The sequence below is a fragment of the Sabethes cyaneus genome, chromosome 2 (genome assembly GCF_943734655.1).
Source record: "Sabethes cyaneus chromosome 2, idSabCyanKW18_F2, whole genome shotgun sequence".
Classification (NCBI taxonomy): Eukaryota; Metazoa; Arthropoda; class Insecta; order Diptera; family Culicidae; genus Sabethes; species Sabethes cyaneus.
The window spans coordinates 210,093,131-210,116,657 of record NC_071354.1 but is presented as its reverse complement, the minus strand read 5'-3'; the positions used below and the strand labels follow the sequence as shown (position 1 = coordinate 210,116,657).

The 23,527-nt window shown below is 42.3% G+C and overlaps 1 protein-coding gene across 1 annotated transcript; it reads right to left on the bottom strand.

The window, feature by feature from the left end:
* Positions 1 to 5,666: 5,666 nt before the first annotated feature.
* LOC128737857 (JNK-interacting protein 1) lies at positions 5,667 to 18,338 on the bottom strand. The gene is made up of 5 exons (XM_053832591.1): positions 18,256 to 18,338; positions 6,985 to 7,394; positions 6,213 to 6,925; positions 5,812 to 5,996; positions 5,667 to 5,739 (listed from the first exon to the last, which is right to left on the bottom strand). The coding sequence occupies exons 1-5, from the start codon at positions 18,336 to 18,338 to the stop codon at positions 5,667 to 5,669; spliced, it is 1,464 nt and encodes a 487-aa protein (XP_053688566.1).
* Between the last annotated feature and the right edge of the window lie 5,189 nt (positions 18,339 to 23,527).

The window sequence follows — 23,527 nt, the reverse complement described above, 5'->3', positions numbered from 1 at the left end:
TTTAATCCCCAAAAACCCCAAGGTTTCATCGATTAGCTTCGTTTAGCGTCCATGATTTATGTTCGTAAACAGTCTCAAGGAGGATAAGCGTTTTGCGGAGCGTCGATAGACTAGCCGTCAATCAGAACATGATCGATCAAAGAGCTGAGGTCTTCATTTGTCGAACCAACCGTATGTATGTATGTATGTATGTTGTATGCGGATGACACTAACAGTTGTCAGTTTATGTAAACTTGCAATGACTACATAAGAGAAGAAGTTGCAAAAATGCAAGGAAGACACTGTTGTTTTGTGGTTACTTGCAATAAAACGGATATTTCTGGCAAAAACGAACCAAAAATATCCGTTTCTTTGCCAGAAATATCCATTTCATTGCAAGTAAAACCAAAACACCACGCGTCTCCATCGCATTTTCGCAACTTCTGTTCTTTAAAAACTGTATCTCAAAATCTAAAAAGTACTTACTTTACTTAACTCTAGTCACGACGGTCCGTTATCGATCCTACGCCGAACGAATTATGGGCCTCCCGTACTGGTACTGTTGGTTCTGGACTGTCGTTCTCCTAAAGGGTGTCCACATCAAATTGGACCACCGAAGAAACACTGTCGAAAATCACCTAATTGACCGATCCTTTTCAAACTTTCAGACAATAAAATATAGCCCATTAGTAAGCTTTTGGCATATTTATTTCATTCAACTTCAATACCATAACCGTATACTCGCACCTTACGCTTAACTCCATTCAAAAAGTTTGGTACATCTAACTGCAGCTGTACACTGCTGTCTGTACGGAAACCCACTTTTTCTTCATGTCTTTCTCAGATTTGACATCCTTGGGATGCTTCTGTAATGCCTGCTTCATAATAGCCCAATATTTTTCGATGGGCCTTGGTTCCGGTGCATTGGGGTGTTCATGTCCTTGGGTACGGTAGTAACTCCGTTGGCTTCGTACCACTCTAGGACATCGTTTGGATAGTGGCACGAAGCTAGATCCGGCCAGAAGATCGTAGGTCCCTCGTGTTGCTTCAAAAGAGATAGCAGACGCTTCTGTAAATACTCCTTGAGGTAGAGTCCCGGTAGTCATGAACGGCGCACTCCGTTTGCCATATGAGCAGATCGCTTGCCCAATCTTGTATTTCTTTGAAAGTTTCTACTTTCTTATTTCATCCGGAGCATCAAACCTGTGCTGAGCGATGAAGAACAGTAGCCCGGAAGCTGCCGAAAGTCCGCCTTAACGTAAGTTTCATCATCCATGATGAGATAATAAGGCTTCGACAGCATTTGGGTATAGTTTTCGGGCCCGTGACATTCCAGCCGTATTTTGCCGTTCGTCACGATGTGGAGCCTTCTGGACTTTGTACATATGCAGTCCCTCCCATTCCTTGGCTCTCTGAACGAAATAGTTGGACAGATTCAACTTTTTGGCCACATTCCTGGCCGAAGCATTGGTATTCTCCTTAAACGCTTCCACTATCACTAATAGAACATCCATTTTGACTGCGTTTCTCCTTCCGTTCGATGCTCAGAGCTCCGTAGTAACGTTTATTCACATGACTCACCGTTGATTGCACGATTCCGAGTTATTTTCCGATGTCCCGATAAGATAGTAGAGGACTTTCCAGGTGCTTGGGCAAAATCAATTCTCGACGTTCCTTTTCAGGTGACGTCGTTTTTTTCAATTTTCAAAAAACACAGCGATAAAAATACAGTGTAAACAATACACTCTAAATTACTTCTAGCCAAGTTTTCAAGAGAAAATATCCAATGGGTAATTCAGTGTTTCTTCGGTGATACAATTTGATGTGGGACACCCTTTTGCAAGTAAAAGTTTCTCTTGGTGGCTTGGCAGCGTGATCTTTCAAATACGCACAGAGCAGAGGATCTTGCACGTTTCAATCGACGGAGATGGTCATTTCCCCATATAGGCTTGCGAGCGGGTCGACGCATGGGAACGTAATTGTTTATCAAACTATTCAAAGCGTGATCACCAGCAGTGTCAACATCAGGAGACAGTAACAAAGATTGCCAGTCGACCTACGCAATTGCCGTGGTTTAGCCATCATCAAACACATCGTGTCGGTGACATCGTCAAACACAACAGGGATCGGTAAACTGAATGAATCAAGAGCGGGATGATCGGTATCAAGCGTGATAGATATGTTCGAACATCTCGGTAATCGAGCAAGTATCAGATCTAACAAGCGATAATTCCTGTTTAACGCTGGATTAATTTGTGTCAGGCTGTGGAAACGGAAACCGTCTAAAAGCGCGGTGCAAGCTACGGAAGTGAAGAGCGTTGGTTATCGATGTTAGGATCTTAGGACCGTTTACAGGAACATTTCGAACTAAACTGGACTGGTTGTAATCACCGAAGAGCAGCGCTAGGTAACTCGACGCTAGATGAGAATACACACTGCCAAGTAAGTCGATATGTTCGCTGATACTCATGGCGTTGTCCTTACGGTAGAGGGTATATAGATTACGCCAATGATCAGAGAAAAATCGTCTACTAGGACTTGGCTGCTCAAGTGTTTCGTAAATCGGGGATGGGTCGATGGAGTAACTCAGCTTATTATATCAACACACCGCTTTCACGGGATTTTTTGCTGTTCAACTGGTTACGATCGCTCCTAAAGACGGAGAATGTGCTCCCGAATAGCTGTTGGGAGTGAATCTTCTCGTCAAGTCAGGTTTTCGTTAATACGATTGTATTGCTCAGCTACAGCCTCAGCTACTGCAATAAAAAAATCATAGATTTTGCTTCGAAGCCCGCGCACGTTCTGGTAGCAAATCAGCATTGCAATGCATTAGAGGATTACAGTGCGGCTGCGAGTCAGACACAGACGAACGAGTACGCTGCCCTCGAAGGAATTGCTATAGAAGTTGTTGCGCTTGCCTACTGTGGAATTTTGGAAGCCCCGTTCCGTACACCCACACGCAGGCCCGGGACGACTGTTGTTCGCTGGCAGGAATAAATCGACCATAGTGGGAGGTCGGAGGCTACCATAATACCGAAATCCCGCATCTCGGTACAGCTTCAGATGCCATGGTGTAAGACGCGGTGAGCTGCCTAGAGTGGCATGCGACGTCAAGCGGGTCAGAATTGGTGGTGAGATCAACGTGTGAGACGACTCAAGGGTCATTGAAAACAAAGTGTGTATCAGCGGTAGTGAGGAAACAATCACACTGATACTTGCCAGGGTTTGTGGTTTGGAGGCTTCGTTCCGTACAACTGCACACAAGGCCGGACGACTGATGTGCGCGGGTAGAAAAAGCTCGACTGTGGCAGGGGGAAGAAAACCTCTATGATACTTCAGACATCAATGGTTTCGATGGTCTCAGACCGTTAGCATTGGTCGACAAATGAAGGCTATGTCTTCCGATGAGAGTATAGAAGAATACTTCTCTCAGATCTGTGCATATGCATCTCCGATAGGCAGTGGTTGAATGATTTGCTACAGCTTAGTCCACATTTACGTATCGACGAACGATAAATCCGATGATGCTGAGGACGAGCTCTCCTACAAGCTCGAGAGGGCTTGTAGAGAGTGCCCAAAATACGATGTGAAAATCATCAACGAAAATGCAAATGCGCACACAATTACAACTATGATTTCAATTGAAAATAAACTACTCAACTAAAGCACTTCTTGGGAAGTGCTCTGTTATCACTCTTACACAACTGAAGTGACACTAAATTAAAGGCCAGAACCACAGCAAATTGAATACCAAATTCGCTTTCGCAGCAGTACAAAGCGCAGACTAACGGTGACTTCTTCTAACAGAATAAACGCACAGTGACGAATGTAACTGGGGAAAGTAAGTCACTGATAAGAATCCGCTGTGAAATATTCCTTCGTTTAGAACTAGCACTGCTTGATCATGTCTTATGCAGCTCTGCAGTTAGAGTTACAGTACAGTTAGAGTAATTCATCTTTCTTCAGAACATGGCAAGTCTGCCGACTACGACTACGACTACCGACATCTCGGTGCTTCCCTGGAAAACAGCTTCCCATCCCCGGTGCTGCGATATAGTTAACCATCAGGCAAAGGACTCGTCAAGAGGAAATAAAGTTCCACGCACGTCCTCCATTCCCACAGGTGAGAGTTTATTTTCAGTTTTTTTTTTGTTCTCTTTATTTCATTGCACGCCGCCATTGTTGGAATGAATGATATTAGCTTTTCATTGCACTGAATAGTAGTGTGATTTGCAGGAAAGTGAAAGTAGTAGATGCAGCTCAGCGGCAAAAATTTTTCCTTCATTATTGTAGTTTAGTATTTATATTACATATGGTCTATCCCTCTATTTGTAGCATGTTGTTGCTGCAGTGGTTGTTGTTTTGTAGTTGTTGTTTTGTTTCTCGAATTTTTAGAAGTCGGAAAAAGATTAATTAATTTGTGTTGGTAAATTACTTTGCTGAATCCAAAGATAATCTTCTTTTGCTTTGTGTGATATAAAGTTTTTTTTTATTGTTGACTTTCAAGTGTCTAATGCTGTTAAATAGCTGCAACCGAATCGCACGAAACGGTGCTCCAGTAATTCACCTCAATTGATTTAATCAATTGGTTCCGATCGAATACTGATCCTACACTGATTGACTGGTGTAACTTTCGTTCGTGTCTTTTGCTTTGAGTTTTGAAGTTTCGCCAAAAATGCAATATATTGTTTCTTATTGTGTTTTCCTTTTGTTTTTTAAGTATAACTGTTTTATTCATACGATTATAACACCTTGTTTTGCTATTTCATGAATATGATTTATATATAATATGCCCTCAATCTCTCGTTCCTTTCTGGTACACTGCACTGACATTCCTGTTGCTTTGCTAAAATCCAAACTCTCAGTAACATTCACGCTTCCGTTACACATAAAAGCAATCATTAATAACAAAGAAGTCGTGAAAGATGTACGTACGTAATTCTAATGGAAAGTGAACAAAGCTGCCCAAGCAGTTTTTGCCAAAAACGAAAAATCTTGAACTTGTAAAGTGTCATTGATTCATTGACATAGTTTTTAGGAAAATATAGTGGTCTATTTTCGACTAGCGGAGAAAGACCCTGCATAGGCAAACCGGTCAAATATTTATTGCAATACTTCATTCTGCAGCAGAACATCCAGAACCGTCGTCTCAAAAATATACATGCTTCTGATTTACAAATTTAATCTAGTATATACAGAAAAAACTCGACACGGCATAAGTCACGGCTATTTAAACATATCTATTGTATTACTACTGCCTCAGTTATGTGTTTTGTTATATTGTTGATAGGTAAACTCTTCTATTTAGAGAGAGCAATCATTTCATGGCGACCTGAAAATCGTTAGTAACCAGACGGGGTTTTTCCCCGGAAATAAAATTAAAGCACATTAACAGTAGAATCGTGACCCGCAAGTAGCGTGCAGAATGCTTTGCTTGCAAAAGATGTCAGCCACTCTAAAAAATAATAGTCCGAAAATAGATTGGAAGATTTACAGTTGTTCTTGTATAAAAGCTTAAACGCAGACATGAAACTCTTATGCAATTAGCTTTCGTTAAATCGATCCGTACTTCGCCACATAATCAAAAATCAACAACAATTTTATGATAAATACTCTTTGGTTGAATTATGCTGTTTTTTTTTTACTGGTTGTATCCAAAACTGAGTCAACACATTACGTTACTTGGTCTACTCTATGTAAATGTCCTCTATCGGATATGCCGTTTCTATGAACTTTTGGTAGAACCGTTGGAATGCTCTCCTGAAAAGGTGTGAAAATCGATTAGGTTAAATAGCGTGCGACTATAGTCCAGATTTGATCGGGAAAGCTTACCCAACAGCTTCGGCTACTGGTCTGGTGGATTCTGTGCCCTGGAACACGTGACAGGCGAAACGCTGCACCGTCGGATGCTTCGTGATGAACCCAATGTAACGGTGGTCCCTCGGATGGAACGCACAGAACGATACGTTCTTCAGCGAGTAGAAATAGTCGATGCACGGTCGTTTCTCTTTTTTGTTCTGAAAAAGATTGATGTAAATTGGGCGTGAATTTCATGAAGTAATTAATTTTTTTAGAACTCTTAGTGGCGAAACTTTCGCATAAAATTGGACAAACAAATATCGATGATTGATATAAGAGACTTTTTTCTAATTTTCTCATTCTATTACTTTCGTGGCTCCTCCTTCGCTGCATTGATTATCAGCTGCGTTGGCATCAACAAAATTCATACTTACCCTCGATCGTTCCACCATTCGCAAGCCCTGATCGGAGATCTCCAGTATGCAGGCCTGTGCCTTCGGCGATTCGGTCTTACTTCGGATGATTTTCTGAACGGCCTGACAAACCACCTCCGTTCCCTTGTGTTCCCGTGTTTCCACCGAACCGAGATACCCGACCAGGTACCGCTCGCGCTTCATCTCCATCGTCGTCGGGTCGAAATCGTTGTAGTCCAGATCGACGGCGTAGGCCGACGGGAAAATTCCCTGACGGCCGGTGCGCAAATTTACCCCTTCGCACCAGAGGTCCTCGGCTTCCTTCTGTACGTAGACCGGATCTCCGATTTCCAGCTCGATCTCGTCGTGATGTCGAGGGATGAACTTGTGAAGTCCGCGATGGGTCGCTTCTAGCATTTCAAGCTGGCTGTAGGGAACTCCACCGTACGGTGGCGGAAACGGTGATGTAGCGGGTGAGGATGCTTGCGGTGCCGGCGGGGACATGCTTTTGAAGTCGTTAGGCGAATGCGCGGTACTGTGGCCACTGTCCACATCGCCCAAGCTTTGTAACCGATCCGAGTCCGGACTTGAGTCCTCATCCAGCAGATAGCTACATTTGAGCGCAAGCAAGGAGTTTTGCTTAATGAATGTTTGCTGTGGATTGCTTTTGCGGGTGGCATTCAGCTCATCGGCCAGCGATGTTTGTCCCGAAGAAAGCATTTGCAAAACAGAAGCTGTAATGAAAATTATGTTAAGGTCACTGAAAACTTTCGATTATTGAACAAACACTCACATTTTTTATCCTTAGGAATCTCCGGAAGCTTACGCCGTCTCCGTTCGACTTGACCCGGAATCCAGGGCAGCGAGCTGGCCCTTGCCAACTGGGAGGATGTTGTGTTACACAGTGCCAGCTGCATGTGTTTATCCTGGGCCGTTTCTGTGCCCGCACCTGGTTCCGCAAGTAAATCCATTTTACCGAGCAACGGACCCAGAACGTGGACAGTTTTCAACCCGTCACCAATCTCGTCATCCTCGGTACTGCTGCTGCTGATGGTTGAAATGGTTTGGATGATCTGCTGCGTTTTACTCGGGGCAGCCTTTTCTAGCACCGAATCCGCTTCGCTCGGTGCGTCCTCGTGGTCCGAACCATCGCCACTCTTGCTCGATGGTGTGTCCTCATCTAAATCCACATCCGGCACCAAACTGTAAAACAAGAAGGGGGATGAATTGGTGAAAATTAATTTTCTGCAGTGGGCTTGTACGGTGTGCAAGCTGTGACTGCCTTGGGACAATCGCTCAGGAGATGGTAATTGAAATGCAATTTGCTCTGTCGTTGCACCAACGTTTGGCTGCAGCTGGGATTTTTTTGTGCAGTGATTTAAGTAGATTAGTCCGATCTGTGACTAGATGCACTACGGATGCACTTTTTTGTCCAGAAAATTTGACAACTTATTTGAATCAGGTTTCGTGCCCGACCCAAGAGGAACACAAAAAATTAAATCTCACAGAACAACTATCACAATTCACCAGAGGAAAAAAAACGGAACCAAAGAACATTCGGAAAACCTTATCTCGAACGCGAGTAAAACCTACCGTCCAAGTTTTCTCCCCAGGCGATGGAGAAAACTAGCTGTTTTATGGACTGTGATTTCAATTGGTGCTTTGGGATGGCGCTATATTTATATCACACGAAAGCGCACACAAACATCATGCACACGAAATGGATGTGCTGAAGCTGGGAGGTTGACCGGATATAACATCACGTAAGAATACTCATCCCCCACCGCCCATTGCATTGCCGTGAAGTGATGCGCTGGTTTCAGCAGCAGTCCGTTTCCCACAGTTACGTTATGGTGAAATATGCAACGCATGGAAATGTCAGGAAAATCAATGCAAAGTACTTTTCTGAGAGCCTTTCGATGACATTAATATGTGATATGACCACCCGCTAGCTCTACTTGAATTGAATGACGAAACTTCTGCTAACGTAAAGAATAAAAAAAGAATTTAGTTTATTTTTTCGGGCATTCATGACTGGTAACAACGCGGCTTATGACGGAAACTGTATTTTAAGAAACTATTTGTAGAAATTTTACTAATAAGATAATATATCTGATATTTTGTTGATATTAAAACATTCATAGGTATAAATGTATAAGTTTATCCCATGGCGACCGAATGCTTAGAGATTACTCACGCATAATTTTCTCAGGAACACATCATCTGTCAAGATGCGTCATTATCGATTTCTTCTCTTACACTTAACACTCCTCTGATCTATCGACCTTTAGAAATAGAATGTGTAATTTAAACTCCTTCCTTTCTCCTTGATGTGGCTACTGCTCTAAAAGTGGTAACCCTTGTATGTATGCCAATTTTAATTGGCATTCGATTGGAATGGGTATTATTCTGTGAATCACAGTAAACGAAATGATTTTAAAACAATATTTGGGTATACAACAAATATCGTTTTAAAATAATTTCGTAGACTGCAAAAGCCGTATATCTAAACCAAATACTATTCACAGTCGAAACCAGTAAAATCCCAGTAAAGTTAGAAATAAAAGAAAAAATTTTTAATTAGGCGACTGTGGCACCTTTACCTTATCTGTGACCGTTTTCCACAGATATGTTTATACATTACCTTATAAAACAAGAGATACAAACAACTATACCACGGAAAATGGGGCGAAGATTACCAGACAGAGCCAATACTCCATTAAGATAATCCCGCATGGCAGAGGTGGGCACAATTCCGCTAATCCGCTAACAGCTAATTAGCTCAGCTAACATTTTGGTTAGCGGTTAGCGTTTTCGCTAATTTTTAAAACCGTTAGCGTTTTTGTTAGCTTCCGCTAAATTTATGTGCCGCTAAATAAACCGCTAACTTTTTTTTAGCAAGAGGAAAATTGTTATGAAATATGAAATTTTTCTTTTAATTTAACCACAGAGAACAGACATCCAAGCGAAAGGTCCCCACTTGGATAAAACTTATGTCAAATTAGTTGGGAAACTATAGTGATGGTGTCGCTAAAGGCGCATGAAATTCTACGCTAAACTCACAACAGCTAGCTTCTGGCGCTAGCATAACGCTTATAGTCCATATATACTAGCGCCAGAGGAGCCAAAGGTTGTCAGTGTGCAAATCAAAAGAATCATTTAGTTGGGAAACTACAGTGGTGGTGACGCTAGCATATTAGGTGATTTTAATTTGAAATTTTATCCAAGAATTTCCGAAAAATTTGTTCCTGAATGGATGTCTGTTCTCTGTGCCTTTGCAACGAAGATTTTTCTTTATTTAAAATTGTTTTTTTTAAAGTATTGCTAAATTTGTGCTGCTCACAAATTTAGCGGTTAGCGGTTAGCGTTAGCTTCCGCTAAATTTTTGGTTCATTTAGCGGTTAGCGGTTATCGAAGCTAACGTTTTGGATTAGCGGTTTAGCTGTTAGCGAAGCTAAAATTTCGGTTAGCGGTGCCCACCTCTGCCGCATGGTATAACTCGGAGTTTAAACATTTGAAACGACTAAAAAGTGTTGCCCTTAGGAAATACTGCAAATATCGCAGGGACCGCAAATTACAAGCGTTCCAATAACAGTTTATTCAATGCCCATAATTCGCATCTGCAGAACTGTCTCAGAACGTATCCCAAGAAGTTTTGGCGATTTGTACACAAGCAACGGAAAGAATCTGGCAATCACAGATATTGCCAACTTGTTTCACACGCAATTCTGGAGGTTTTTTTTCCGAGAAGGTCTCCTCGAACTCAGGCTGCTCAAGACATTGTTGCAGCCATAGGTAACGTTCCTCGCTTAGCTGTTTCTAATTTTCTGTTCAACATTACTAACAATGTGGTGATTTCTGGTGGAAAACACTTGAAATCCACATCTTGACGCGACCCAGCTGGTATTCCTGTCATAGTCCTGAAACCCTGTCTAAATACGCTTGTATTGCCCCTAGCTAAGGTTCTCAATATATCTTTAACGATCGGAGTTTTCCCTCCTGGAAGGATTCTTTTGTCTTCCCTGCGAGTACTAGGGAAAACTAACTAGTGGTCCGTAGACTGGCCTACGGCCGGCTCGCCCTGAATCATCTGGAAAACGTTTGCTACTAACATGGTAAAAAGGTCCCATATCTTATGATAAGCATAACTCTTATCTGGCTTAACCATAACCAAAAGTTCAAAAATTGCTGAGTTCGAAAATCATTTGTTATCAGTTTGATTTCGTGAATGTTGCTATTAGAAGCGTAATTATCAACTTTGATCGGCTGGCTGCGAAGTCTGTTGTATAAAAACAGAAGCTTAAGTTTTGAAACGGAGCGTAGCATCCAGGCTTTGCTTTCGAATCAGTGTTGCGAAGGCCACACTCGTGTGGTCTAATTTCTTCAAACACGCGCACTCATTTTCACAAACACGCCGGCATAAGCATCCATTTTGGACTCTCGCTTTTATTTAATCATGCATTGCAACGAGTTTTTGCGATTGTGGTTTTAGCTGACAGCTTCAGTCGTCGCTCTCGTTCGTCGTTGAAGCCCGAGCTGGTGATACCGATTACTCGCGAGGGCTCGCACTCCCGCCCGTATGTAGAGTCGAAAGCGAAGATGATAAAGAAAAGAAAAAGTAATGCAAAATTTGTATCCCAGTGTGCCACTAGCTTCACGGCAGCTGATTGAGCAATAAGTTTTTTGACTCGCGAATAAACTTTGCAGAAAGACGGTATGAGACTGTGCGTCCGCGAGTGTGTGGGTAGCAGAATGTCTGCACACAGCAAGGGCGGCTGTTTCTTTGATAAGCGTAAGTGTAAGCGTTGAATGCTATGCTTCTCATACCCTCTCGTGTGTGAGTAGGCATCGTTGATTTCTCGCTCAATTCGCAACATTGCTTTTGGTTTAATTGAATCCTAAGAGTACGCAAGAACAAGACACACAACAATAGTGATTTATGTAAACTTTATTTGAAAACTCGCCTCGCCCTTACATAACCTATAAATACTAAAACAAAAAACCGCCGCCTATTCAGTTTGAAAATCGCATAAAGCGGCTTCTCCGCTTTATATTTTCCAAAAGTTAATTCGATGCGAGGACTAGGGAAAACTAACGTGAGGTCAGTAGACCTAGGAAAACGAATAGACCTAGGCAGATGTGATTTCTGTGGGAGGCTGCCCCTCCCCGCAGTGGCCGGCGCTTCCGATGGCGGATCACCGGCTAACACTCGCCGGTGCCTACGGTCGGCTCGCCCTGAATCATCTAGGAAACGTTTGCTACTAACCTGGTAAAACGGTCCCATATCTTATGATAAGCATAACTAATAGCTCGCTTAACCAAAATCAAAAATTCAAAAATTGCTGAGCTCGAAAATCAGCTAACTCTACTCAAGTGATTGGAATCTTACAGTGTAATAACGACAAAGCAGAAATAATTCGTTACGATATTGAATTGATCTCAATTTAATTTTTATTATTGGTGACAAATAATACTACAACATACAAGGTTATGGTAAGTAATTTGTAAACACCGCTTGTTGAGTGTAAAAATCAAAAAAGCACTTTCGCCGCTTTTTATTTCATAAAAGAAAGCAAAGCCTTGGATTTATACCGTCTTTGGACATTATCCTTCTTTATCGACAGACTTCGCAGCCAGCTGTTAAAATACAGGAAAATTACGAGGCCAGTGCAAAGATTCTACTGACCCTATCTAGTAAGCACCGACTGGCCGAGATTCGAACATACAACGATTGGCTTGCTAGACCAGCATCGTACCTCGAAGCTAACTGGCCGGCTTTATTTTATAAAAGTAACTTGATGCGAGGACTAGGGAAAAATAACTAGAGGTCAACTAGATCTAGGAAAACGAATAGTCGGGCTAATGTGATATTTGGGCTAGTGTTTCATTCGGGCTACTATTACATTCGGGCTTGTGACATTCGGGCTACTGTTACATTTGGGCTAGTGCCCTTCGGGCAGGTGATATTCGGGCTAGTGTTATAAAACCATCTGACTAACGGGTCTCGATTTTCACCAAGGATGGTCAGCTCCTAGGCTTTGCAAATGACTTTAGTATCATAGACAAGTACTTAACAACGACGTAGGTAATCTACGTCAGACTGAAAGCGATGTCTAGGACGAATGGGTAAATGAATGTGACGAACACTAAATACACGAAAGGTAGAGGCAAAACAGGTAGATATGTCATTTTGAAAAGTTACGCGAGAGTTCTCTTCAATATCCTCACAGGCAACAGAGGGGCTCAACGTGCAACATGGCTTGACCTGGTCGAAAGTGATTTGCGACTTCTGAGATGGCTGGGAAATTAGCGACGAGTGGCTCAAGATCGAGTTGAATCGAGCCACCCCGGCTCTATACTGCTGACGGCGATGACGAACATAAATGAACTATTTATGAAAACCATGGAATTGAAACCCAGATTCGTGCATAATTGCAAAACCATCGAAAATATTCAAGTTTTGGTGTTGTCATGGTGCGATACCCAAAAAGTCCCCAGATTTTTTATTTTTAAAAACAATGTGAAAATTTGTACATACTATGTCAAAAATTGAAATTGGGTATGAAATGGAGAGAGTTACCTGGAAGGAGCGTCAAACATAGCTTTTGCTCTCTCAAGCTCCCACCTGGCGCCTCCACGCAGATCTAAGTCAAATGATGACGGTCGATGGCCTTACCCGGAAATGTTTCATGTACTTACTGAAGCAGCTAAGCTAGGAGGTGCGAGCTAGAGCGCCTGTTCTCCAGGTGAGGGGAGGCTCACACATCGTCTGTCTCGTAACGGGCGGCTGAATATGAAATGCTGTATCCCGCAGGCTATACCTAAGATGGCAGACCCATCAGCGGGATGTAGGTATCGCGACCCCGGTGAGGTAGTATACCGAAAACTCACTTACCACGAACAACGAACAAAGAAATTCAGGACGGAACAATCGATATAGGACACGCCAAGGGACAAGGAAACGATTAAGGGATAACGATTGAAAACTTGATACCTGGAATGTCCGAACTCTCCATGAACCGGCACGGGCTGGCTTGCTTGCTCGAGAGCTGCATCAACTCGGAGCGGAGATCGCTGCTATTCAGGAAGTTCGGTGGCCAAATTCCGGAGAAAGGGAGTTCCGTGCAGTAGACCCTATTGCAGGCACTTCTTTCAAGTACCACATCTACTACAGTGGCGGTAAGAAAGCAGAACATGGAGTCGGTTTCGTAGTGTTGGGAAAACAAAAGCAACGAGTTATCCGGTGGAGGCCCGTAGATGACCGTATATGCGTGTTGAGGATTAAGGGAAAATTCTTCAACTATAGCCTAATCAACTTATACGCACCGACAAATGATAAATCCGATGATGCTAAAGACGAGTTTTACGACACGCCTGAGAGGACCTATGGAGAGTACCCAAAACACGACGTGAAAAACATCATCGGAGATACAAACGCGCAAATCGTGAGGGAGGAATTCTTCCGTCCAGTTATTGGAAGACATAGCCTGCATCTGTCGACCAATGATAACGGTCTGAGACTCGTAAATTTTGCCGCGGCCAGAAGAATGGCCATCTGTGGCACCTACTTTCCACGTTTGAATATTCGGAAACACACCTGGAGGCATCCAAATGGAGACTCTAGCTCTCAGATCGATCAAATCTTGATTGACGGTAGACACTTTTCGGATGTTATCGATGTACGGTCTTTTCGGGGACCGAATATCGACTCTGGCCACTATCTCGTAGTGAGTTCAACATCCAGCGGTTAACGGCAGACGGCGTGGCAGTGGAGTACGCCAGAAAGCTTGACCAACAAATCGCAGAACAGTGGGTAGAAGGAGATTATATAAATGAGCTGTGGGGGAACATCCATGGTGCCATCCAAACAGCAGCGAGATAGGTGGTAGGCACGACGTGTGGAAAACAGCGTAACAGCTGGTTTGATGCCGAATGCCAGAGAGTGACAGTGAAAAGAACCAGGCCAGGAGTCGCAAGCTCACTGCGGCAACGCGTCAAAACTGAGAGAGAGATACAGAGAGACTAGAGCTGCGGAACAAAGAATCCATCGTCTAAAGAAACGCGAGTACGAGGAGCACGTGCTAGCCGGCGCAGAGGAGCGATACGCCAGCAACGACACACGGAGTTTCTATAAAACGGTGAGATGCAGGAATTTTGCCATGCCTGTGATGTGCAATGATAGCGCTAGCAACCTGCTTACCGACAAAACGGCGGTAGTAGCCAGTTGGAAGGAGCACTTTCAGACACTATTGAATGGAGAGGTAAATGCGGAGATCAGCAGGGACAGGATAGAAATTGTAAGCGATGGTCAAGCTGTGGAGCCACCAACATAGGAGGAGGTTAAGAAGGCAATCAGTGAGCTGAAAAACGGTAAAGCTGCTGGAAAGGACGGTATCCCGGCTGAACTTCTAAAAGCGGGGAGCGAGCGGCTGTACGAAGCAATCCACCGGATCATTGTCAGGATCTGGGAGGAAGAACAAATGCCGGAGGAGTGGTTGGATGGCCTCATTTGCCCAATTTTCAAAAAGGGAACTACATTGCTCACTGTAAAAACTATCGAAGAATTACATTGCTCAATTCTGCCTACAAGGTGCTTTCCCGTATCCTGTTCTGCATACTGAGACCGTTAGCGGAGTCCTTCGTCGGCGAGTACCAAGCTGGTTTTCGTGAGGGTCGCTCCACGACGGATCAGTTGTTTACCCTGCGTCAGTTGCTAGACAAGTTCCGGGAGTACAACTTGCAGACACACCATCTGTTTGTCGACTTTAAAGCGGCGTACGATTCAGTTAAACGAAATGAGCTGTGGCAGATAATGCTAGAACATGGTTTTCCGACGAAACTAGTTACGCTGATTTGTGCGACGCTGGACGGATGCAAATCATGCGTTAGAATAGCGGGCAAGATCTCAACTGCTTTCATGACGTTGGATGGACTGAAGCAAGGGGATGCACTCTCCAACCTGCTATTCAACATTACCTTGGAAGGCGCATTACGAAGGGCAAACGTGGAAAGGAATGGAACTTTCATCACGAAATCTCACATGCTTCTTGGTTTTGCGGATGACGTCGATATCATCGGAATCAACCGTAGAGCAGTGGAAGAGGCCTTCAGGCCCGTTAAAAGGGAAGCTGCGAGATTGGGACTTACCATTAATACCGTCAAAACGAAGTACATGGTTGCTGGTAGGGAACGTGGGAGCTCAAGTGGTGGTGGTGCCGAGGTAGAGTTAGATGGGGAACGATATGAAGTAGTGGAGGAATTTATATACCTTGGTACACTCATGACATGTGACAACGACGTAAACCGCGAAGTGAAACGACGAGTTGCAGCCGCGAATCGGGCTTTCTACGAATTACGTAGCCAGCTGAAGTCCCGTAGTTTGCAAATTCGCACAAAACTGGCGCTCTACAGAACACTAATCCTCCCGGTGGCCCTTTACGGACACGAATCATGGACGCTAACGGAAGTTGATCGGCGAGTGCTTGGGGTTTTTGAGCGTAAAATTCTGCGATCTATACTTGGTGGCAAAATGGAAAATGAAGTATGACGCAGACGCATGAATCACGAGCTGTACCAAGTATACAAATATGCTGATATAGTGAAGGTAGTGCAATGTGGCAGGCTGCGGTGGGCTGGACACGTGGCCAGAATGCCCGATGAAAGAGTAGCCAAAACTATTTTCAGCAGAGAACCAGGAAGAGGCCGTAGACTCCGAGGCAGACCCCGCACCCGGTGGGTGTGTGCTGTCGAAGACGATGCACGTTCAGCTGGTGTTCGTGGGGATTGGAGAACGGCAGCCCAGGACCAACGGTACTGGAGGACCATAATTCGTTCGGCGCAAGATCGGTAACGGACCGTTGCCACTAAAGTAAAGTATGTAAGTATGTCAAAAATTCAAGCGCCAAATAATAATTTACATATGAATATTTATGAAAACGAGCAAGTATACACAAAGTTTGAATAAAATCTGAGCATTTTTTATGGAATTACTGATTGGGTACAAATGTACCTGGTTGATAAATTAAGTTTATGGGAAATAATATTTCATCAGACGTTACTTTGACTTTGTTTAAACCCACGCTAGCCACGATCATTGTTAACACTTGTCTCAACGTGACAGTTTTTTACTGATTTACGTGATATAACCCGTTTGTGAAAAGTTAGATGCATTTTACGCAATAGTTTAGAGTGATGTAAACTTGACACATGAAGTATCAGATACCTAGATAACTACACGTGAAAAATCGTATAGAAAATAAATGGGACTGTTATGCGGGTAGCGGCAGTTTAGTGCATATTGTATTCTCTTAATCTAGTAATGTACCGTAGTCTATGTTTGTTTTGTCAATTTGTAATGTTTACATCTGTACGCGAATAGCTTCGGAAATTTCCAAAAGATTTTCTTTCGAACAATGTTTTTGCTCAGTAATAATATTGTCTAAAATTAAAAAAGAAGAAAACTTATCCAATTTAATTGTACTATGTATATTTTATTCACGACAGATACGTATTTCACCGACGGACTCAGAAAACAGACACTGAGGAAGACTGCAGGTCGTAGGCGGAATACGTATCTGTCGTGAATAAAATATACATAGTAGAATTAAATTGAATAAGTTTTCTTCTTTTTTAATTTTAGGTTTCGCATTCTACTAAGACGCTCCAAAAACTTCAGTCAATAATATTGTATATATAGATGCTATCAAAAAGGTTAAAAAGGTTTGGTAAGAACATTTTTGGATATTGCAAATTCGAAATTTGTTCGTTTGAGAAGTATATGTTCCGAATCCGGATTAACGGTAACATGTGAGTGAAGATCGAACAAACTGGAATTGCAAAAAGAAAACTGATAAACTAGCCGGTGGTATAATTGGAAACGCACTCGACGCGAGATTGAGCGTTGTGGGTTCAAATCTCACCCGGACAGTCAATTTTTTCTCAGTTTGCATATCATTTTCCCAGTTCTTCCAATGTTCCCTCATAAGAAGTACAAAATATCTTGACCAGTATAAGTCGATATCAAAATGATAAAAGTAGTAGTTGTTTTTACTTTTGATTGTAGCGTTTGAATCGAGCAATCTTTAAAATTTTAATATGTAGTTAATATGGCTTTCTGAGTTTTCTCAATTTAATACATTTAGTTCAAACAGGGAAATAGGTCGGAATAAGTTATACTAATCACCATTAACACAGCTTTCTTTTTGCTCCGTACCGCAATTTATCCTTTTGTTAGTGCCGCCGAGGGTACATTGTATCATGCAGCACTAACGTAAATAATCTAAAAAAATAATCGTGTCTCTAGTTGTCTCTGGAGAACATTAAGCAGCACACACTCTAGCACTGTGATAGATTATTTAGTACTATTGCAGTAATTCTACGAGATAGCTACTGCAGATGCAGTTTGTCACTAAAATCCCATCACCATCGATCGTCGAGATGGTATCGATCCGAAAGCACTGTGGTTGCTTTTGCTTTGATGACATCAGTTTTTGTCACCCTCAAAAAGATGGTGAAGGTACATTCACGTACGAAGCAATGAACAATAAAAAACCTATGCATGCAGTTGAGCAATGTACCCGTGCCTTTGCTCGGAAATACGATCCTAGTTAGTTAGGAACGATTTTTTTGCCTTCCGGCCTGGCAAAAGCTATTCATTGCTATTCCCACCTCTAAGGCACACATGTGCACCGAGGTTAGCACACTCCACTTGCATACATCTAATTACTTTCTTCCTTGACTTTTATTATCGCACAAACTGCAGAATGCTTTTGACATGGACTGGGTATATTAGACTGGGACCGAGCAGCATTGAATGGAACAGCCTGACACCTTTTGTCGTCAGGATTTGTGCAAGTCGTCAGACTTTATCGTGCGAAGGTCGGTAGCACGCTGTCACGTTTCACTTTTTGTTGTTTGAAAGCTTCTTTCACAATATGAAGCCAACAATTTTCCTACTTGATATTTGGATGCGATTGGTCAATATTCCTTTTGGGATTTCGATTTTCCAAGTTTGCAATGTGCGAGTGGGTGGGTGGGAAACTGCAAAACGCAAAACTATACTCACGAATAAAACGGGGCAGGAGCTTTGCTGTATGTTGGTAATTTATCCAGGTTTTGGCGAAATTCCTCGAAATCCGCGTCCGCCATCCTGGCGACTTATCGCCTGCTCGCTGGTAGCGCAAAACAAGCCAAACAGAACACTTTTGATGCACTTTTATCACAAACTATGACACGTAATTAAACAGCATTTGGGATGTGGAAGAAAAATCTGGTGATTCTTTTTTCTTCCTCAATTTTCAACTCCAGCCAGACTGACGGCGGTGGGCTGGGAGTCTTCCTTGGCGAAAAAATTGCACCCGCTCCCGCTCTCGCAAACACGCACGGGAAAACTGCTGTACGATACGATTCACTATGTGCAGAGGGATGTGCCAGGATGGTGATTCAAAGATGATTCCTTCGCCAAGGGAGAGCCCTTCGAGGAAAATTGCTCTCCCTCTCTTTTGCGTCACGTTGATTTGCACTTTCACGTTTTCGGAAGGATCACAGCCTTCTACAGTGTAGTCCTTATATTGCGATTAATCAGCAATTCTCATCAGACATTGCACAAACTCTGTTGCTAAATTTCATTGTTGTTTAAACCAATAAAGTTCACTTTATTCTTATCGAATTATTAATAAAACACTGTTTTTCCGATGGTGCATCCTTAAAAAATGCGATGTCTTTTTCTCACCCCTCACAACTTATTTATAGACAATAAACTACAACATTTAGGGTCGACCTCTTACATACACCAACGACCGTGTGTACGATTTATCAAAATATCGCTCTCTTTCAGTTTTATGATTGCTGGAAAGGTTTCTTACACGAAACGTCGTTTCGTACTCATCGAACGAAAAAAGGAAACAAGACGTGATAAAAACTACTGGAGTATTGTGTTGCCTCAACGACTGTATCGATCTTTGCTGGGAGAATCAGCCGAAGCCATCATCACCGGTATGCCACACTCACCGGGCATGCGCAGGGACGGGATTCATAATAAGGATGTGGGTATAAATTATTGTTTTATTTTTCTTATCCCTTCTTAATACGACAGAAGTCTGACGTTTCGTTTGATTGGTACAGGATATTCTTTTGTAATGGTTTCATTCCAGGCTACAAGAATAAATTGTTTGTGGATTTTTGAACGGACGGTTTTTAAAATAAATTTTGATGTAAATTTGTTTCTGTTGACAATTTGTTGTGAATCCCATTTCGGGCACTTCAAGCAGGTATCATATCCACTACAATGGCGGTAATAAAACAGAACGATGAAAACAAATGAAGTATTATGTTAGCAGGACTATTCCTGACAGTAAATGCATATCGAGAATTAAGGGCGAATTCCTCGACAACAGGACAAACTGGCCCAAAATTGAGATCGTTACATCAGTTACATAAATGCAGAGGTCAAGCCTGATTAAGTTTCCCAAGGTTGCACAGAGCCTGTACAGTATCTGAGCGCCCTGTACAGTTACAATAAATTTCTCCTTGCTGATTTTCTGATGAACGTGTACGTATAGCTCCCGAAAAAAAGTGAACAAGTTATAAGGAATTTGGATCAGGACCCGCGCTGTCTGTGACTACCCGGGCTAAAGGAAGAGTGTTGAGATACCCTATGCACCCTAGGCAGCAAGCTGGAAAAGGATAGTTGACTTTTGTTTCTAACAGATTACCACCGATATAGAAATTTATAATAAACCCATTGATGTGGAAGCCAAAAACCCCCAAAAGTTAGTGCAGAACACCAATGAAGATGTGATGGTGATGTTCGAAGGGAGATCGGATATGCGTAGTCCCATCGGTATGGACGAAGCACAAAATCCACCCTCGGGTGACACATACAAGGTAATAATGGAGGCTTTCAGCGTAGTCATAGCTAAGGCTGAATAGCCCGTTTTCCTGCTCAATATGGATCAGCTAGACACTGTCCGTGTCGTTCTTCTGGATCACATAGCGGACCCGGGGACTCCAGATATTCTGGTGCTTCCAATTCAAAAATGATTACTTGACACTGACCTACTCTGACCAGAACTCGGTCAAATGGCTGGAGATATCGGCACATTCTTTCGTTCCGTGGAAAGTGTTAAAATTTGGGTTCCAATACACTCTTATGATGGCTTTTATGGTCAAAACTGGTACATGCAGGACAGTGTCGGACGAGAGAATTTTGCGATTGCTTCAGAATCAGCACGAAGGCTTTTTAAGGCAAACATGGTGGATCGCAATGGCCCGCTGCAATGTGTTTGGAAAGACCATTGAACTGTTGATGAAGGTTGATCAAAAGTCGGCTAACCAGATCGCTGAACAGTGCTTCATGATAAGCCGCATATTTGGCAAATCACGCATTCAATACCTCGATGACGATTGTAGATATCCTTTCAAGCTGCGCAACAGCTACTGCTACAAAGTCGTAGATGGTACGATCGGAACTCTCTTTTGGGACCTAGGCAATGGCAGAATGGCAATAGCGACGGAATGTACGGAACTAATCTCCGGGAAAGCCTCGCGGCCATCTGTTGCGAATTCGGGCGTACAACATGTGTGGAACTCTTCTCTGAGAATGCTCTGCCATTACCTACACAATACAATTGTGCAGTTATGTAATGTTGTCATAACTTCCGTTAGATTTCTTTATTACATGACGAAAAAGCAACAATCTTAGTATTTTGTATGGCACCGCTGGCTTACTATGAGCAAGCAAGAGGTTAAAGAAAGGATACGAACAAGGGGATTTGTCTCATGAAATAGATGCACTCCAAAAAATCAATACGTTCATTTACCAGAATAACTTTGAAAACATCTGGTTTGCGGTCGGCACACATTTCGTCTTATGTTTAAGAATAAAGTAAATTTATTTATTTATCGATTATATTCATCTGACAAAGTCTTAATGAATTTATAGGTCCAATAATAAAAATTATATTCAATCTGTCCTCCATAATCGCTACGTGAATTTTCCAGCTGGCTTTTCAAACTGGAAGAGTTCTTCAACCCGAGTGAAAGTCCAGACACATGTAGTCATCGGTTCGTGGAATTTAAATGCGGTACGATGAAAAATGGCATACAACAACGATGTAGTGCGTAAAGGTCTTTGCGAAGCACGGAAATTGACTTTTGTAAGTATCGTCGGTGAATCGATGTCGCTGAACTTTGCGGCGCCGTTCTAGAGTGTCCAGGCCCAGTAAACGACAACGTTCAGGGTACGGTGGAAGATTGTCAGGATCTCACCAAAGCAAATTTCAAGTACTGGACGGACTAATGCGCAATACAAGGATTTTAGGCAATGAGGGTCCTTGAAATATCTTCCAATTTTACCAATGAATCCGAGCTGCCGGGATGCTTTGGAAACGATATTAGAACGGTGAGCTTTGAACGTAAGTTTAGAGTCGAGTAAGATGCCGAGGTCAACCTGATCAACCCTCCGGAGGATATTTCCGTCAATGTGGTAGTCAAATACAATCGGGCTGTGAATACGACGGTACATTTGGCTATACCCACAATCAAGTAGTTTAACTTGCACCAGTTCACATAGATATCTAGTGAATCCTGCAACCGATGACAATCGTCGACAGAGCGCACATTAAGATACAGTTTGAGATCGTCGGCGTAAACAAGTATGCGACCGGCTTCAAGTAGTAACGTGACATCGTTGAAGAAAAGGATGAAGAGTAAAGGCCCCATATGGCTTCCTTGGGGTACACCAGATTTGTTAGTAAACACAGATGAAACGGTAGATTCCAACTTGACTTGCAAGACTTTTTCACGCAAATATGAACCAAGGCAACACAATAGTCGTTGCGAGGCTCCTAGACGCTGCAGGTCGAATGCAGCCTTCAAATCCGTGTATACTGCGTCCACTTAAGCTTTTTCCTCGAGTTGCGCGATGCAAGACCCAAGCAGCACTTGCAACATCTTCCATGTTGCTATTTGGTCTTGTTTAAATTACAAAAAACTTCACCGGTTATAGTATTGAAACACGCAACAAATAAGCAACTTCATGTTATTAATACGTTAGATTCAGGTTATCCAATACTTATACTGGCTGTCACAAATATATTAGTCTATATCTAGTAACATGAAACTTCATCGCATCATCGTGTTATTATAATGTCATTGCTAAACAATAATGTCACATGATGTTGCATCATGTTGATTACGGCATATTTTCAAATAAAATGTAACCAAACAAATACAATCAGTGTAACATCATATTCCGCCATATTTTTATGAAAAAATATTTTTCAACGAAGTAATGTTTTTATTTTAACAATAATTACACGAACATTCATCCGGAATCCATGGCATTTACTAAAATATTATTTGATTACAGTATCTAGTTCGATTTTAAACCGCTTTTTTGCATCGTAAACGAATTCTTAATCTGGCTGGTTTAATTCTTTAAACTTGAAAATTAACAAATTAATAACTTTCACGAAGCGTATCAAATAATACAAAGCAAAATTATATTTTGCACGATAAATTTTGAATGGCATGAAGATTAGCTCATAATAGGCCCAAAAAACTAAAGTTTTGTTTCGCAATAATTTTCGTCTTGGAGACCAGAGAGGAAATTTGCTTCCTGCTAAACATAATTCGCGATTACAAAGTTGCTTATAATTGTTTGGTTTTTGTCCGAGGAAAAAAGAGAAGAAAGTATTTTTGTTTTTGTTTTCACGCAAGTTTTGATAACGCGACATAGGATTTCATGTGAGTGCGAACAGGCTTAAAATCTCTTTTAGTACCGTAGTCGCGAATACTTGCTTGTATGTAGATAACGCGCATTGGTTTTTGTGCGAGAAAAAAAGAGAAGGAAGTATTTTTGTTTTTGTTTTCACGCAAGGTTTGACAACGCGGCATAGGATTTCGTGGGAGTGCGAACAGGCTTAAAATCTCTTTTAATATCGAAGTCGCGAATGGATAGATAATGCGCATTGATGTTTCATAAAACATATGTGTAACAATTGGTTGCATATAGGCTCCACCTCTTGCGCTTTTTCAATCATATAACAGTTCGATAAAGGTAACTGATGCGAACTTTTACCATACTTGAATGTTTCGATTATAGTTGCGTAACCCTTCATACAACAAATGGTGCTGCTTGGGGAGGAAGTGAAGTCGAGTAAATTAGTTGAAACCGACCGGACTGGCATGAATCCGTGCTGGTAGATGGATGTGTAGTTCTTAGTACGATTGAGGATTGCGGTGCTGACGATATTTTCAAAAAGCTTAGAGGCAGCGGACAGGCTCCATGGTGGTGTGCAACGTTTTTCAATGAATGGTAAATTAGACCGGAGCTA

Coding starts and splice junctions, on each gene's coding strand:
- LOC128737857 (XM_053832591.1), bottom strand. CDS start 18,338: ATGGCGGACGCGGATTTCGAGGAATTTCGCCAAAACCTGGATAAATTA. Junction 6,926..6,984: donor GATTCCTAAGGATAAAAAAT/GTGAGTGTTTGT, acceptor TTTTCATTACAG/CTTCTGTTTTGCAAATGCTT. Junction 5,740..5,811: donor CCAGTAGCCGAAGCTGTTGG/GTAAGCTTTCCC, acceptor ACACCTTTTCAG/GAGAGCATTCCAACGGTTCT.